Below are 16,738 nucleotides of genomic sequence, written 5' to 3' on the forward strand. Positions count from 1 at the left end.
TGGGAGGTTTTTCATTAATGATTCTATTTTGACTTTCTACTTTTTGAGTCAGTTTTGTTAGTTTGTATGTTTCTAAAAAATTGTGCCTTTTGTCTAGGTCATCCAATTTGTTGTCATAAAATAGTTAATAGTTTTCTCTTATAGTCCTTTTATTTCTTTTTTTTTAGAGAGATTTTTGCTATAGGGTGCATGCGCTCACCAGAGACACAGAGAGAGACAGACAGAAAGTGAGAAATAACCCCCTGGGGAGGATAGTCATGCCTCAGTCCCTTTTCCTCCATTCTCTCAGGATTTTGGGCACACATGCACATGTGTCTGGTGTGAGTTTTTTTAAGCCACCAGTCCAGGATTTGAATCCTGTCAACTACGTGGGAGTCCAGCAACATAACCATTACGCCATCTGCTGGTCCCATAATCCTTTTACTTCTATGAAATCAGTAGGAATGTTTCCACTTTAATTTCTGATGTTAGTAATTTGAGCCTCTTTCTATTTTCTTTTTTTTTTGTATCGCCAGATGGCACCTGCATTTGCCTAGAGATAGAAAGTGAGCACCCTCCGTGTTGTGTGGTCTGTCCCGTCTTTTTCCTCTGTTCCTCCTTCCTGTTTGGATTTTGGGCATATACACACATGTACCTGGCATATTTGTCAAACCATTGGATTTGAACCTTGATCAGCCATGTGGGTTCTGGCTACCATAACCACTGAACTATGGGGCTAGCATTGTTTTTAAAATCAGTGTTGTAAAAGTTTACCAAATTCAATAATTTTTAAAAGAACTTTTATTTTCCTTGATTTTTCTATGTTGTTTTTCTATTCTGTTTCATTTATCTCCACTTCAACCTTTCTTTTTACTGTTAGCTTTGGGTTTAATTCTTTGAGTGTTTCAATGTATACAATATTGAAGGATTGATTGAGGTTTTTCTTTTGTTGTTTATAGATTGCCAGAGGATACGTGTTGTTGTCAGAAAGAGACAGAGTGGAGAAAGCACAGTGGGTGTGATTATGCTACAGTTCCTCTCCATTTCTCTATCTTGTCAGGATTTTAGGCACATATCACAAACACACACACTCTCTCTCACACATACACGCACACATGCACACACAAACACACACACACACACATACACACACGTGCCCTTGTAATTTCAAGCCATCAGGGCTAGGATTCACACCACAGTGGACCAGGTGGGATTCAGCTCCCTTAACCACTAGGCAATGGGGCCTGCCTTGTTTTATTAATTGCCATAGGGTACATGCTTGTGGGAGAGAGACGGAGAGAGAGAGAAAAAGTGAGAAAGCATCCCTGGAGGGATGGCCATGCCACAGTCCTTTCTCCTCCACTTGGGATTCTGGGCATGCACATGCAAGAATATGATACTAAAGATGTGACGGTTGGGAACAGCAGATGGCGTAATGGCTACAACGCTGGAGTCCCACGTGGTCAACCACAGTTTGAGTTCCAGACCTGGCGGCTTAAAACTCAGGCTGGGTGCCTGTGCATATGTGCCCAAAATCCTGAGAGGAGAAGGAGAGAGATGAGGATGGAGGAGAAGGGATGGTGTGGCCATCCCCCTGGGGAGTGATTTCTCGCTTTCTGTCTCTGTCTCTCCATGAAAGCATGTGCCCTGTAGCAAACATCTCTCTTTTAAAAAAGGGGGGTGTGCAGCAGGTAGAGTGGTGGTTAGGGGTGCTGGTTTCCTCCACATGGCTGACTGTGGGTTTGAGTCCTGGGCCTGGCGGCTTACTTTCTCATTTTCCCTTTCTCTCTCGTTCTTTCTCTTTCTGATCAAATTAAAAAATAAATGAAATTAAATACGTAAGTAAATATTAAAAAAAAAAGATGTGAGAATGTTATTAAAAAAGTAAGAGGTTTAGAGCCAAACAGATCTGTATTTGTATCCTAACTCTAGTGTGACCTTGGTAAATCACTGAACCTCTGAGCTTTATCTTTTAAATGGCTTTTATAAGAATATTAAGGGACCAGCAGATGGCATAGCAGTTTTATCACTGGACTCCCACATGACTGACCATGGTTCAAGGTCCAGATCCAGTGGCTGGAAAATCATGCTGGGCATGTGTGTGTGCATGACCAAGATCCTGGGAGGAGAATGGAGGAGAATGGATTGCAGTGTGGCCATCCCCACTGGGGGTCGGGGGTGTGATTTCTCACTTTCCCTCTCCGTGTCTCTGTCTCTCTCTGGTAAGCACATGCTTCCCTCCCCCAAGGCAAAAAACTTTTTTTTTTTTAAAGAATATTAAATAAAGTGTGGAAAAAAGTGTTAGACTGGAAATGCCGATATCATACCAGTATAAGTTGATATTTCTGTTTTATTACCAAATGTACTTAGTGCCAAACATCTTATTAGATGCTTTATATATACATTCCAAGCAACAGGAAAGCAATTTTCTGTGTTTTTATAGAAAATATAACTAAACTTTAGAGTGGTTTAACGTTTTCTGAAGTATGGTACCAGCAGGTGGCACGGTGGGTGCTGGACTCTCATATGGCTGGCCTCAGTTCAAGTCCCAGACCTGGTGGCTTGGTTTCTCACTTTCCCTTTCTCTCTCTGGTGAAATGTAAAAAGTAGCAATAAATGAAATTAAATAAATAATTACCTTTTTTTGGAGAGGTTTTCATTACAGGGCGCATGCACTCACCAGACAGAGAGAGAGAGAGAGACATAGAGACAGAAAGTGAAAAATCACCCCCCGGGGGGGATGGCCATGCCGCAATCCCTTCTCCATTATTCTCCTCTCGGGATCTTGGGCACGCACGCACATGCGCCCGGCATGAGTTTTAAGCCACCGGGTCCAGAACACGAACCGCGGTCGACTACGTGGGAGCCCAGCGACATAGCCATTACGCTAACTGCTGGTTCCCAATAATTACTTTTTAAAATTAAGTTTCTGAAGTAGATGAGGTTTGTCTGACTGAAGCCCCTGCAGATTGCCATTATGCAGCACTGCCGTTTATCTGTTTCAATGTCTGGCTTCAACGTCTCTTTTTCTTTCTTCAGGAGTCACATGCCATGGGGAAAAAGCCTGAAAATCCAGCAGACATGGTTGAAGAAGGGGAGCTTATCCTATATGTGAACATCTTGTATCCTGTTATATTCCATAAGGTCAGTAGTTAAACCTTTTGGGTTTTATGAATAATAGAGTAACTTTTATCAAAGTGTTTAATTATTTGAAGAGTCACATTCCTTGGGGTTCAACATAAATACAAGCATTGGGGGCCAGTAGGTGGGTGTGGTGCTTAAGGGTACTGAACTCCCACATGACCAACTGTGGTTCAAGTCCCAGACCTGGCAGCTTGCTTTCTCACTTTCTCTCTCTCTCTCTCTCTCTCTCTCTCTCTTACATGTACACACACACACACTTATTCTCTGTCCCTCTTTGGTCAAATTGAAATAAATAAATGAACGAATGAATAAAGTTAATCAAGAAAAATACAAGCATGTGCTAGCTATTTGACACCTTATTTTTAGAGTCAACAGTCTGTTCTTGGGTTATTTTAATAAAGAATATTGAAAATAAGTTGAAATTTCAGTCTTGTTTAGAGGACTGTAGTATCGGGACGTGTCCCTTCTGTGTGAGAAGCAACTGGAGATACTTTTAAATTAATTGATTCTAATTCTATTAATTTTTGAGGTTTTTTAAATTGCAGAGTAGGTTGCTGGTGGAGGAGTAGAATTAGCTTTGTTCATGAATTCAAAATACTTGGAAAGTTACTGAACTAAGTAAAGATAGCTCTTTTTTGAGAAAAATGTAGGAAGTTAATAGGTCAGGGTATCCAGGAATTTCTAGGAGTCTCTAATAAAGAGAACCCTAGTCCATCCGTGTGTGTGTGTGTGTGTGTGTGTATTTTCTTTTTTTAAAAAAAGAATTATTTAATTTTTATTTATTTATTTATTTCAATTTGACCAGAGAGAAATAGAATCAGAGAGAGAATGAGAAAGCAGCCAGGTCCAGAACTCAAACTGCAGTCGGCCATGTGGGAGTCTAGCACCCTTAACCACACCACCTTCCGGCCCCTATTTATTTTTTATTTGACCAGGGAGGGACATAGTGAGAGAGAAAGAAGGGAAGTGAGAAAGCATGGCACCAGATCTGGGTCTTGAACCACAGTCGACCATGTGGGAGTTCAGTGCTCCTAACCACCATGCCACCACCTGCTGGCACTGTGTATATTTTCTTGATTTCCCAGGTAGATGTGTCATAAATTCTGATGAAGCTTAATTGAAATACTGCTATAAAATTGTACTTATGAATAAATACGTTTTTATGAAGCCTCTGAGATGCAGTTAATACTAATTACCTTGTTTGATTAAGATCTCAAGTTTCAAGACCAGCAGATGGCATAATGATTACGTCACTAGATTCCTACATAGTCAACTATGGTTTGAGTCCTGGGCCTAACAGCTTAAAACTCATGCTGGGCACATGTGTGTGCATGCCCCAAATCCCAAGAGAATGGAGAAGGAATTCAGTGTGGTTATCCCTCCGGGTGGGTGATTTCTTGCTTTCTGGCTCTGTTTCTCTGGCATGTGCACATGTCCTATAGCAAAAATCTAAAAAAAAAAAAAAAAAAACAAAAAAAACCCCCCCCCCCCGCAAAAAAAAGCCCTCAAGTTTCCAGTTTTTAAAAAACATCCCCAGGACCAGCAGATGGCTTAATGGTTACATCACTGGACTCCCATGTGGTTGACTATGGTTCAGTCTCACACCTGGTGGCTTAAACTCACACTGGGCACTTGTTCATTCAAGTGCCAGAGAGGAGAATAGAGAAGGGATTGTGGGGTGGCCATTCCCCGGGGCTTTCTCGCTTTTTGTCTTTCCAGTGAGCGCATGTGCCCTGTAGCAAAATAAATAAATAAAAGCCCCTCAAATGAACCTTTATATTTGTAACCTGAGGATAGGATATAGATTATCTGACTTTAATGTGGTAACTTGCAAGAAAAGTTTAAAGACAGTGCTGCTAAATGAAGTTATATTTTAAAATCTCTTAACCTTTTTTTTTTTTTTAAAGGTTTTTGCCTTAGGGTTTGTGCATGTGCTAGAGAGAGAGAGATAGAGACAGTGAAAGAGAAAGTGAGAAATCACCCTTCCAGGGGAATGGCCATGCCACAAAATGCCGTTTTAGTAACTTAACCTTGAAAGGTTCACTTGCAAAGTGTCTTATGTACCCATGGGATTTTTATTTAAGTGACCAACAGATGACAGGCCAATTCTTTTGAAAGAAGATTATTACTTACGTTTCTCAAGAGGAGGGGACACAACATGCTCAATGGCACAGAGTCAGAGGGGGAAGCTCCAGTCTTCTTGAGGAGGCCGAAAAGAGAGGGGATGGCATAGACCACAGCGGTTACTGGGTCTCTGCCGGAATGACAAGGCAGGGAGGATAAATGATTTCTGGTTAGCTAGTTTGAATAGTTCCAGTGAGCTTTGGGGCATGCAGACTGTCTCTTGTTTTCTGGCACCTGGCCTCAGTTGATTAAGGCTAATTTGATACCAGGGAAGATAGGTATTGGCTTGGTATGTAAGAGCTGGATAAAAAAAGTGGATCCCCTGGATCGCAGGGGAGACGTAAACAACGGTGACCATTAGTCTGGGCCTGTAATTCTTGGATACAAAATAGATAAATACAGAATCTAAGGAAACGTATTTAACATAACACCAAGTTAGAGGGACAATTGAACATCTGATTGGGACAGGATTTGTGGTTTAACTGTTTGGTCTGTAAGTGGACACTTATTTGTCATTTGACTTGTAGCACAAAGAACACAAACCGTACCAGACGATGCTGGTATTGGGTAGTCAAAAGCTCACAGAACTGAGGGATTCCATATGCTGCGTCAGTGACCTCCAGATTGGCGGAGAGTTCAGCAACACTCCTGACCAGGCTCCTGAGCACATCAGCAAAGTAAGGTGATTCTCCCTCCCACAAAACAAAAGGAAATAATAACAAGCTAAAGAAACAGTGATTATTCTAGCAGGCTCATCAACATTCCAGCAAATGCTTTCTACGTCCATACAATTCTTGTTTTCTTTTAAATTGCACTCTATAAAAAGAGAGGGTGGAGAAAGCAACTCCCCAGCTCACCCTGCATATCGTGTGGTATGGCCTTTCTCTATCTTGTTGGAATTTGGGGCCTGCACGCATACACACCTGGTATGTTTTTCAAGCTACTGGTGCTGAGAGTCAAACTATAGTTGGTCATGTGGGATCTGGCTCCTTTAACCACTAGACTATGGAGCCAACCCTTCACTTTTTTAACATTGAAAATAAATTTTTAATGCTAGAGGTTGTATGGCATTGGTTGTATGTGCATGGCATTGGGCCCTGGTTTTTGCCACAGTCCTCCTTTTTTTCATTCTTCTTTCCCATCACAGGTACATGGTGTATTTTTCAAGCCCCAGGGACCAGGATTCAGTGGCTGGTCATGTGGTTTCTGGCTCCTTCCATACAGTGCTAACCACTGTACTATGCATTAGCTCCATGTTTCTGTTATAAATCATAAATTGCATGTGATTCTCAACCACAGTCTTGTAAGGGACCATGACAGATATTATTCTCATTATACAGGTGAGGGAATGGTATCTGAGGAGAGATTGTTACATACCAAGTCACAAAACAAGAGGTAGATTTATGGAAAGAATTCAGGTCTTCTCATCTTCCTTTGGTGATCTATTTCCAAGCATAATGTGTAGGATGAATTTGATAGAGTGGTTTTCAACTCTGGGGCTTTGTAAAAATACTAATACCTAAATGACATCCTCAGAGATTCTCATTTAATGACTCTGAAGTGAGACTTGGTCTTTGGCATTTTTTTATTCTATATGTAGTCAATACTAAGCCACTCCTTTACTAGAAAATCTGGTAGAATAAATATTAGGAAACCCAAAGGTTCAGACCACTTGTACTACTGATTTTATACCTGGGGCAAGATTGTTTAAGAACAGAAATTCATATTCCATCTTCCTGAGAGTTATTAGAAATATAAAAAGAACTTTTGTAAAAGAAACAATCATTATTACTGGGGAAAGCACCAAAGATCGGACTTTGTTTAGTTTTTTAGTTCTAGCATCCAATATGATTGTCATTGCTGTGTATGCATATAATAAAGTAATATTGAAATTTATTTGATTTCTAGTTGGGTTCCTTTTGTTAATTTCAAGAGAATACACAAATTTAAATCAAACCAAGTAGTTAAAGTAGCACTAGGATAAAGTTGAAAACAGAAGGAATCATACCTTTAGCCCTTCTAACTAACACAGTACTTGTCACATACTAGGTTCTCATTCAATTTTAAACAAATTTCAGCGCTGGCTCCATAGCACAGTGATTAAGTTCTGTACATAGGGAGCCAGATCGCATGTGGCCAACGCCAGTTGAATTCCATCTCTGGGAGCTTGATAAACACTCTAGGTAAAAGTGCATGCCTGCCCAAAATCTTGAGGGGATGGAGAAATAGAAGAAAAAAGAATGTGGCATGACCACCATCCCATTGGGGAGGGGTTGACTTTCTCTCTTCTCTCTCTTTCATCAGCATATGAGCCCTCTGGAAATTAAAAAAATTTAAACAAATTGATGAGTCAGACACATTCTGTAAAGTTCCATAGAGTTATTGTAACACATATTAGTGTGATTTTATGATGATTCATAAATTTTGAATTAATACTTACAACGGTTTCATAATTGTCAGTAGTAGGCTTTCTCTCAATACCATCTGTTTTCTTGCAGGATCTATACAAATCAGCCTTCTTTTATTTTGAAGGAACATTTTACAATGATAGAAGATTCCCAGAATGCAGAGATTTAAGCAGGTACACTTTTTCAAAAGTCTTCTCAGTCTTCCCTATTTTTACTTAATACAGTGATATCTCCACAAATGCTATTTTGATCTGTTTGAGATCTTTGCCAAGGAATTATTTATAAATTTCCTATTGAGTATTACATGTGTATATATATATATACACACACACACACACAAACACATATCTACCCACTAAAATACTCTATTAATGTCTTCATATTTAAGCAACAGTGGTTAAGTAATGTTTTACTATTTCTTCTACTTGTCCAGTATATATTCTTGTTTGTCCTAGCTGAATGGATATATATGAAATGTTGTTTAAGTACATGACTTGACAAATCAATACACACACACACACACACACACACACATATATATATATATAAATAAAATATCTTAACTAGGCCACATTTTTTTCCTAAATGTGTATGTAAATCCTCTTTTATCTTAGCCATTCTTTTGATCTCTACACTAATATAGCAATTCTCAAACTTGTTGGTCTCAGCTGTCCTTTACACTGTAGGTAGTTGAGGGCCCCAAAGAGCTATTGCTTATGTGGTTTGTAGCTATCAATATTTGCCATATTAAAAGTTGAAACAAAGAACTATTTAAAATATTCATTTAAAATCTCATTACATGTTCATATAATGAAGTGTAAAAATGTTTTACATTACATGTTAAACATTTTTGTGGAAAAATGTTTTCCAAAATAAGATAGTAAAAAGAATAGTATTTTTACATATTGGGTTGACAGAAAAGTCATGACATATTTTTCTGTGTAAAAAATGCATCATGACTTTTCCAGTGACCCAGTATTTTGCACTCAAGCTAAAGGGAAATGTATCATATAGCTTCCAGAGAACTAATCACTCAGAAAAGGGTTGAAAAGGGCAGGTAATAATCTTCATCTTTGCAAAGGTCGTTTTGACATCAGGGAGCCTATTTTGAGGGCTGCTGCTCTAACAGATGAAGACAGATTCCGTGTTCCTAACCCTACCGTGTACCAACCACTGCGGTCTTCATCTCAGAATGGCAACTGTCCAGTTAGTTGGATGAGCCAGATATGTGAAATAACTGCAGTCACAAACCCTTCTATGTCATACTAAAGTTTTTGTGAAGCAACCATATGTCCCTTTGCCTTCTGTCCCCCTTCAGAACTATCATCGAGTGGTCAGAGTCCCATGATAGAGGCTATGGAAAGTTTCAGACTGCTAGAATGGAAGATTTCACCTTCAATGACTTGTATATTAAGCTGGGTTTTCCCTACTTATACTGTCACCAGGGAGATTGTGAGCACGTTATTGTCATTACCGACATAAGGTAGGTAGCAGCACTTAGAATATTTTATTCTGTTTTTCTTTATATCACAGTATAAAAGCATAGGTAGATTTAAAAAAAAAAAAAGTAAGAGGTATTAAAATAATTAGTCATTACTGCAGCTTGGGTTGGGACCAGCTAAAGTAAGTGTCTGGACCCAGGAGCAGTAACTTAAGCCGTGGGGTACTGCTGTAGGGTGCTGGTTCTGCACAGAAGCCCAGGTCCCATCTTGAACCAATCTGAATAGGTGATCCTAGCTAACTGAGAGGCTATGGCATGATGTTGTTGAGACCCTATCAAAACAAACAGACAGCCCTCACCCAAAAAACAACCACCTTCCCCTTTTCCTTCCCTAATTAAAAAAAAAAAAAAAAAAAAGGAGGGGGGCGGGTCTTGCCATGCAATGACTTCTGCATCACTGGCATCTTCCCTTGTTCACTTTTTGGAAAACCTCTAGGACATACTTTATTGTTTATTAGCAGGTTAAAAAAATAGGTAAGTATTTTAAAAGTAAGTATCTCCAGTTGTATATTCAGCAGCTGTGATTCACAGTAGTCCCCATTTTGCATATTGTATAAGCCCTTCGCTTTGCACATTTACAACTATATATCTAGGTTTCTTTTTGCCAAAATGAAGGGAAGGGAACTGGGGGGAAGAGATTCTAATGTTTGACACACATGAAGTCCTAATGCTTTTAAGATACAAATTGAAAAGGAGGTAAAATAGTCTAAAATGATTTTTTTTTTTTGGAGAGTTTTTTACTATAGGGCGCATGCATTGGCCAGAAAGACAGAGAGAGACAGAAAGCGAGAAATCACCCCGCCAGGGGGGATGGTCACGCCACAATCCCTTCTCCTCCATTCTCTTCTTGGGATCTTGGGCACGCACGCACACGCATCTGGCGTGAGTTTAAGCCACCAGGTCCGGGACTCAAATCGTGGTCGACTACATAGGAGTCTTGTTGACATAGCCATGACACTAAGTGCTGGTCCCAACGAATTTTTGAGATTAGTTACAAATTTCCTGAAGTCAGTATCACCAATATGTAGGTATAAGCTTTGTTTTATTGCCTGTTTCATTCCTTCTGAAAGACCACTTTAAGTTTCTCAAGAAGCGGTGATATACTTACTTTTTTATTATACTAGTAATACAGACTGCGGCTTTCAGAAAGTCCCTGCTTCTCCTTCTTTCTCTTCTTTCTCACTTTCTCTCTTTCTCTCTTTCTGTCCCTCTCTGGTCAAGTTAAAGTAAATAAATAGTTCAAATTAAAAATAGAAAAAAAGAACAGAAAATACTGCCCTTAGAGAAGAATGGTGGGTCACGCCACAGTCCCTGCTCCTCCATTCTCTTCTTGGGATCTTGGGCACGCACGCACACGCATCTGGCGTGAGTTTAAGCCACCAGGTCCGGGACTCAAATCGTGGTCGACTACATAGGAGTCTTGTTGACATAGCCATGACACTAAGTGCTGGTCCCAACGAATTTTTGAGATTAGTTACAAATTTCCTGAAGTCAGTATCACCAATATGTAGGTATAAGCTTTGTTTTATTGCCTGTTTCATTCCTTCTGAAAGACCACTTTAAGTTTCTCAAGAAGCGGTGATATACTTACTTTTTTATTATACTAGTAATACAGACTGCGGCTTTCAGAAAGTCCCTGCTTCTCCTTCTTTCTCTTCTTTCTCACTTTCTCTCTTTCTCTCTTTCTGTCCCTCTCTGGTCAAGTTAAAGTAAATAAATAGTTCAAATTAAAAATAGAAAAAAAGAACAGAAAATACTGCCCTTAGAGAAGAATGGTGAGCAAGAACTAAAAGAGCTCGCAAACCTCAGGTTTATATGACTTTAAAAAATATATATGGGACCAGGGACCATCAGTTAGCGTAATGACTATGTCACTGGATTCCCACGTAGTCGACCGCGGTTGGAGTCCCAGACCCGGTAGCTTAAACTCACGCCAGGCACGTGTGTGTGCATGCCCAAGGTCCCGAGAAGAGAATGGAGGAGAAGGGATTGTGGCGTGACCATCCCCCCTGGGGGGTGATTTCTTGCTTTCTGTCTGTCTGTCTGGTGAGTGCACACACCCTATAGCAAAAACCTCTCAAAAAAAAACCAAAAAAACATATATGGGACCAGAGCTGGCAGGGGGTGTGGTCGTTAAAAGGCGCTGGACTCCCACATGGCCAACCACAGTTTGAGTCCCGGACTGGGTGACTTTCTCTCTCTCTGTCTCTGGTCAGATTGAAAAATAATAATAAATCATTTTTAAAATGTGTGTGTGTGTGTGTGTGTGTGTGTGTGTGTGTGTGTGTGTGTAAAACCACCAAATGGCGTAATAGTTACATTGGACTCCCACATAGTCAACTACAGTTCACGTCCTGGACCTGATGACTTAAACTCATGCCAGGAACATGTGCATATGTGCCCAAGATCCCGAGAGGAGAATGGAGAAGGAATTGTGGCATGACCATTCACCCCTGAGGGGTGATTTCTCACTTTCCCTCTCACTGTCTCTTTCTCTCTGGTGAGAGCATGTGCCCTAAGGGGGAAAAAAAAAACTCTTAAAAAAAATACACACACAACACACACACACACACACAGAGAGCAAGAGAGAGTGAGTGAATGTACACACACGGGCCAGCTGGTGCCATGGTGGTTGGGGCAGTTGGATCCCAGACCTTGCAGCTTTGGGATCATGTCAGGTGTCTGTGCAAACATGTCCAGAACCCTGGGAGGAGAGTGAAGGAGAGGGGGGTTACAGTGTGGCTGTCACACCAGGTGTGCTTTTCCACTTTCTTCCTCTCTACAATAGGTGCATGTGCCTTATAGCTTAACATAAAAAAAAAAAAAAAAGTAAGTGCATATATGTCTTTGATGTTAAAATATTTTTTTGAGAGGTTTTTGCTATAGGGTGCGTGTGCTTGCCAGACAGACAGACAGCCAGCCAGAAATCATCACCTAGGAGTGGGGGAGGGAGGATAGCCACACTGCAGTCCCTTCTCCATTCTCCTCTTGGGATTTTGGGCACGCACACACACCCGCCCGGCTTGAGTTTAAGCCACTGGGTCCGGGACTTGAACCGTGGTCAGCTACATGGGAGTGTAGTGACATAGCCATTATGCCAACTGCTGGCCTTGATGTTATTAAATTTTTCCCTTTGAGAGATTTTTGCTATAGGTCGTGTGTGCTTGCCAGAGACAGACAGAAAGTGAGAAATCACCCCCAGTGGGTGGGAGGGTGATGGTCACACCACAATCCCTTCTCTATTCTCCTCTTGGAATCTTGGGCACACATGCACACACGCCCGGCATGAGTTCAAGCCCCTGGGTCCATGACTCAAACCATGGTCAGCTACATGGGAGTCCAGCGATGTAGCCATTATGCCATCTGCTGGTCCCTTGATGTTATTAAATTTTTATATAAGCTATTCAGCCAGGTCTTCTATTCAAATGTTGAGGCAGGAAGAATGTGCCCGCCTCATAACCCTAAGATGGAAGACAGTCATTGTTCTCTGATGAGTCTTAGGTTTCGCTTCTTACGGTGCAGGCGTGTTGCTGTCAACAGTCTCAGGCTAAAGGATGCAAATCTGGCTTAGAAGCGCAAGGCAACTTTTTTTTTTTGAGAGGTTTTCACTATAGGGTGCGTGCGCTCGCCAGACACAGAGACAGAGACAGAAAGTGAGAAATCACCCCCCCCCCCAGGGGGGATGGTCACTCCACAATCCCTTCTCCTCCATTCTCCTCTCGGGATCTTGGGCACGCACACACATGTGCCCAACGTGAGTTTTAAGCCACCGGGTCCGGGACGCGAACTGCGGTCGACTACGCGGGAGTCCAGTGACATAGCCATTACGCTAACTGCTGGTTCACAAGGCAACTTCTTGATGCAGTGTTCAACAGAATCTGATCTTGAAATAGTGCTAAAAAAAAGAAAAAAAAACAATTTACACCTAAGTGTGTATAGTGTAAGACTGAAAAAATTTTAAAGGTAATTTACACTGAGTCATTTTCATTTCACAGGTGCATTTAGTCATTCAGTGCCATTCTGCAGTATCAACTGCAAACAGTTTAATTATGTTCAGATGGTGAAGTTTAATATAGTTACCCTTTCCCAGTGAAAAATTAGACTGGTGAGGGAACTGTAGAATACTCTTGTGTAGTCCTTTCATTTTTTCAGGTGAATAAGCTGAGATTTCATCATGGCTTAAGGGAATGACCCAAAGCAGTGTAGCTGATTAGTTAGAAGTAGAGATTGACTTCCACTTACAATTTTTTTTTTTTTGAAACTCATGATAGGGAGCATGTGTACCCTTCCCCCCACTGAAAACAAACAAACAAAAAACTGGAGCTTGGTCATGCCAGTCTTTTTGCCTACCATTTTTTTATTTTTAAATCTTTGCCCTAGGATACTTATACTAAACAGAGAGAGAGAAAAAGCATCTCCAAGAGGGGATGGTCACGCTTTTCCTTTTTTTTTTTTGGAGAGGTTTTTGCTATAAGGCGTGTGCGCTCACCAGACAGAGAGAGACATCGAGACAGAAAGCGAGAAATCACCCCCCAGGGGGGATGGTCACGCCGCAATCCCTTCTCCTCTCGGGATCTTGGGCACACACGCACACGCGCCCCGCGTGAGTTTTAAGCCACCGGGTCCGGGACGCGAACCGCGGTCGACTACGTGGGAGTCCAGCGACATAGCCATTACGCTAACTACTGGTTCCCACGCTACATTTTTTTTAAGGGAGATTTTTTGCTACAGGGCATAGCTCTCTGGAGACACAGAGAGAGACACAATAAGAGAGAAATCATCCCCCTGGGGGGATGACCATGCTGCAGTCCCTTCTCCATTCTCCTTTCTTGATTTTGGGCATGCATGCATATGCACCGGTGTGTTTTCGCTGCCAGGTCCAGGACTTGAATCACAGTGGACTACGTGGAAGTCCAGCGACATAACCATTATGCCATCTGCTGGTCCCAGTCAGGCTACAATTTCTTTTCCATTTTGTTTATCTTGTCCAGATCTTGGGTGTGCACACACATGCACCTTGTGTTTGTTTTTTCCTGAGAGATTTTTGTTATAGGGCATGTGAGCATGCCAGAGACACAAAAAGTGAGAAGTCACCCCCACCCCCTCCACCCCCCCAGGGAACGACCACACTTCAGTCCCTTCTCCTCCACTCTCTTCTCGGGACCTTGGACATGCATGCACACATACCTGGTGGGAGTTTCAAGCTGCCAGGTTGGGGGACTCGAACCATGGTTGTCAATGTGGGTCTCCAGTGCCTTAACCATTATGCCACCTGCTGGCCCTGCACCCTGGTATTTTTCAAGCTACTGAGGCCAGGGTTTGAACTTTGTTCAGCCATGTAGTATCTGTCTGCCCACCCTTTTTTTTTTCCTTAAAGGTATTTTTGCTATAAGGTGCATGCACTCGGTAGAGACAGACAGATGGAAAGTGAGAAATCACTCCCTGGGGGTCATGGCCACACTAATCCCTTCTTGTCCATTCTCTTGGGATTTGGAGAATGCATGCATTCATACCTGGCATGTTTTTCAGGCTGCCAGGTCCAGGACTGGAACCATGTAGTCCACCAAATGGGATCCAGTGCCTTAACTATACCATGCCACCTGCTGGCCTGGATCTTGCTTGGAACAGTTAGCGTAATGGCTATGTTGCTGAACTCCCATGTAGTGGAACAATGGGTAAACTTGAAGTTACATAATTCTGACACAAAACTCTTACCAATTCATATTATACCAGGAGCCAGATTTGGATTCTATTAACAGGACAGTAAAAAACAAGCACCATATTTAAACAGCTAGTTACTCTAGGTAAATTACAATTGAGCGGCCTTGCTTACACTGTGTTCCATAGCAAGGTCCTAAGTGCTTGGCAAATTAAAGATCCTCTGATGGAACATTGAACAAATGCAGAGTTCAGCAGCTCCCTCTTAGTGGGTCACAGTGTACGTTACTCTAAAGGGATTTGAGAAGTCTCATAGGAAAGAAACTTTATTTAATCAAAAATTGTCTTTTGGAGAAAGCATTTTGCAGAAAACACTTTGGTCGAACCTAGTTGTTAACGAGTCAGTTTACCTAAAATTCTGTAAGCAAAAATTTTAAAAATTTATCTATGGTATTGTTAGAAAAGTCATGACACATTTTCGCATAGAAAAACAAAAAATACTGGGGCCGGCAAGTGGCATGGTGGTTAAAGGGGCTGGACTCCCACATGGCCGACCATGATTCGAGTCTCAGACCTGGTGGCTTGCTTTCTCACTTCCCCTCTCTCTGTGTGTTTCTCTGATCAAACTGGAAAATAATAATGATAATAAATAAAGTTAAATAATTCTTAAAAAAAGAAAGAAAAAACAGAAAAAATACGTGGTGAGTTTTCTAACAACACATTTCTAATGTGAAGGTATATACATTTTTTTAAGTAAGTATTTTAACTTTACTTATTTAAATTTGACCAGAGAGAGACAGAGTGAAAGTTTGAAAGCAAGGCGCCAAGTCCAGGAATCGAACTGCAGATATATATTTCTTGACTGAGCAAAAAAAACTGGTACTCGAATGTCTTCGTTTCTTTCCTCATTCACCAAAGGCTTGTGCACTACGACGACTGCTTGGATAGGACACTTTACCCACTTCTGATCAAGAAGCACTGGTTATGGACCAGGAAGTGTTTTGTTTGTAAAATGTACACAGCCAGGTGAGTGGTAACTAATTTTTTCGGAATTACTACTTTTCACAGTACTTTGGACTTTTGATATTTGAGTTTTCCACTTTGGATCTAAGGACTTGCACTTTGGGTTGCAAATAACATGAAGGGTTTTTATCTAGGAGGGAAGTGCCAGTCAATCCAATGATTTGAAACTAGTGCTTTTAAACAGCTTAGAATAAGCATACTGGGGACCAGCAGTTAGCGTAATGGCTATGTTGCTGAACTCCCATGTAGTCGACCACATTTCAAGTCCCAGACCCGATGGCTTAAACTCACGCCGGGTGTGTGTGCAAGCGTGCCCAAGATCCCAAGACAACAGAGGAGAAGGGATTGTAGTGTGGTCATCCCCCTTGAGGGGTGATTTCTCGCTTTCTGTCTCTCTGGCGAGTGCACGCACCCTATAGCAAAAGCCTCTCAAAATAAAAAGAATTAAAATAAATAAATAAAGGAATAAGTGTACTGGGACCAGCAGGTGGCATGGTGGTTTAGACGCTGGACATTACCACATGGCCAACCATGGTTTGAATCCCAGACCTGGTGGCTTGCTTTCTCACTTTCCCTTTTTCTGTCTCTGGTCAAATTAAATGAATAAATAAAATTAATTAAAAAAAATAAGTATTATCTACAGAATGGCTTGAGTACCAGACCCGGTGGCTTGAAAAAAAAAAACAAAACACCCACTGGGTTTGTGTCTGTGCCTGAAATCCCAAAAAGGAGAAATGGAGAAGGGATTGTGGCATGAGCATCCTTTGCTGGAGTGCTTTCTCACTTCTCTCTCTGGCAAGAGCATACACTAGCAAGTTTAAAAAAGGAAGGGTGTGTGTGTGGCAAGTGGTGTGGTGGTTGAAGCGCTGGACTCCCACATGGCTGATTAAAGCTCAAGTTC

General features: G+C 41.4%; 1 protein-coding gene across 3 annotated transcripts in view; it reads left to right on the top strand.

Moving 5' to 3' along the window:
• SNAPC3 (small nuclear RNA activating complex polypeptide 3) overlaps positions 1-16,738 on the top strand; it is a 36,842-nt gene that overhangs the window by 18,024 nt on the left and 2,080 nt on the right. The window contains exons 4-8 of one of the 3 annotated variants that reach the window (XM_006165315.3): positions 3,019-3,123; positions 5,775-5,924; positions 7,746-7,828; positions 8,974-9,138; positions 15,733-15,840. In XM_006165315.3, coding sequence (XP_006165377.1) covers positions 3,019-3,123; positions 5,775-5,924; positions 7,746-7,828; positions 8,974-9,138; positions 15,733-15,840 — 611 coding nt within the window. The remainder of the gene's footprint in view (positions 1-3,018; positions 3,124-5,774; positions 5,925-7,745; positions 7,829-8,973; positions 9,139-15,732; positions 15,841-16,738) is intronic. The other 2 variants (XM_027767051.1, XM_027767052.1) reach the window with 2 other exon arrangements.

The sequence above is a fragment of the Tupaia chinensis genome, unplaced genomic scaffold (genome assembly GCF_000334495.1).
Source record: "Tupaia chinensis unplaced genomic scaffold, TupChi_1.0 Scaffold143888_1, whole genome shotgun sequence".
In the NCBI taxonomy this organism is placed as follows: Eukaryota; Metazoa; Chordata; class Mammalia; order Scandentia; family Tupaiidae; genus Tupaia; species Tupaia belangeri.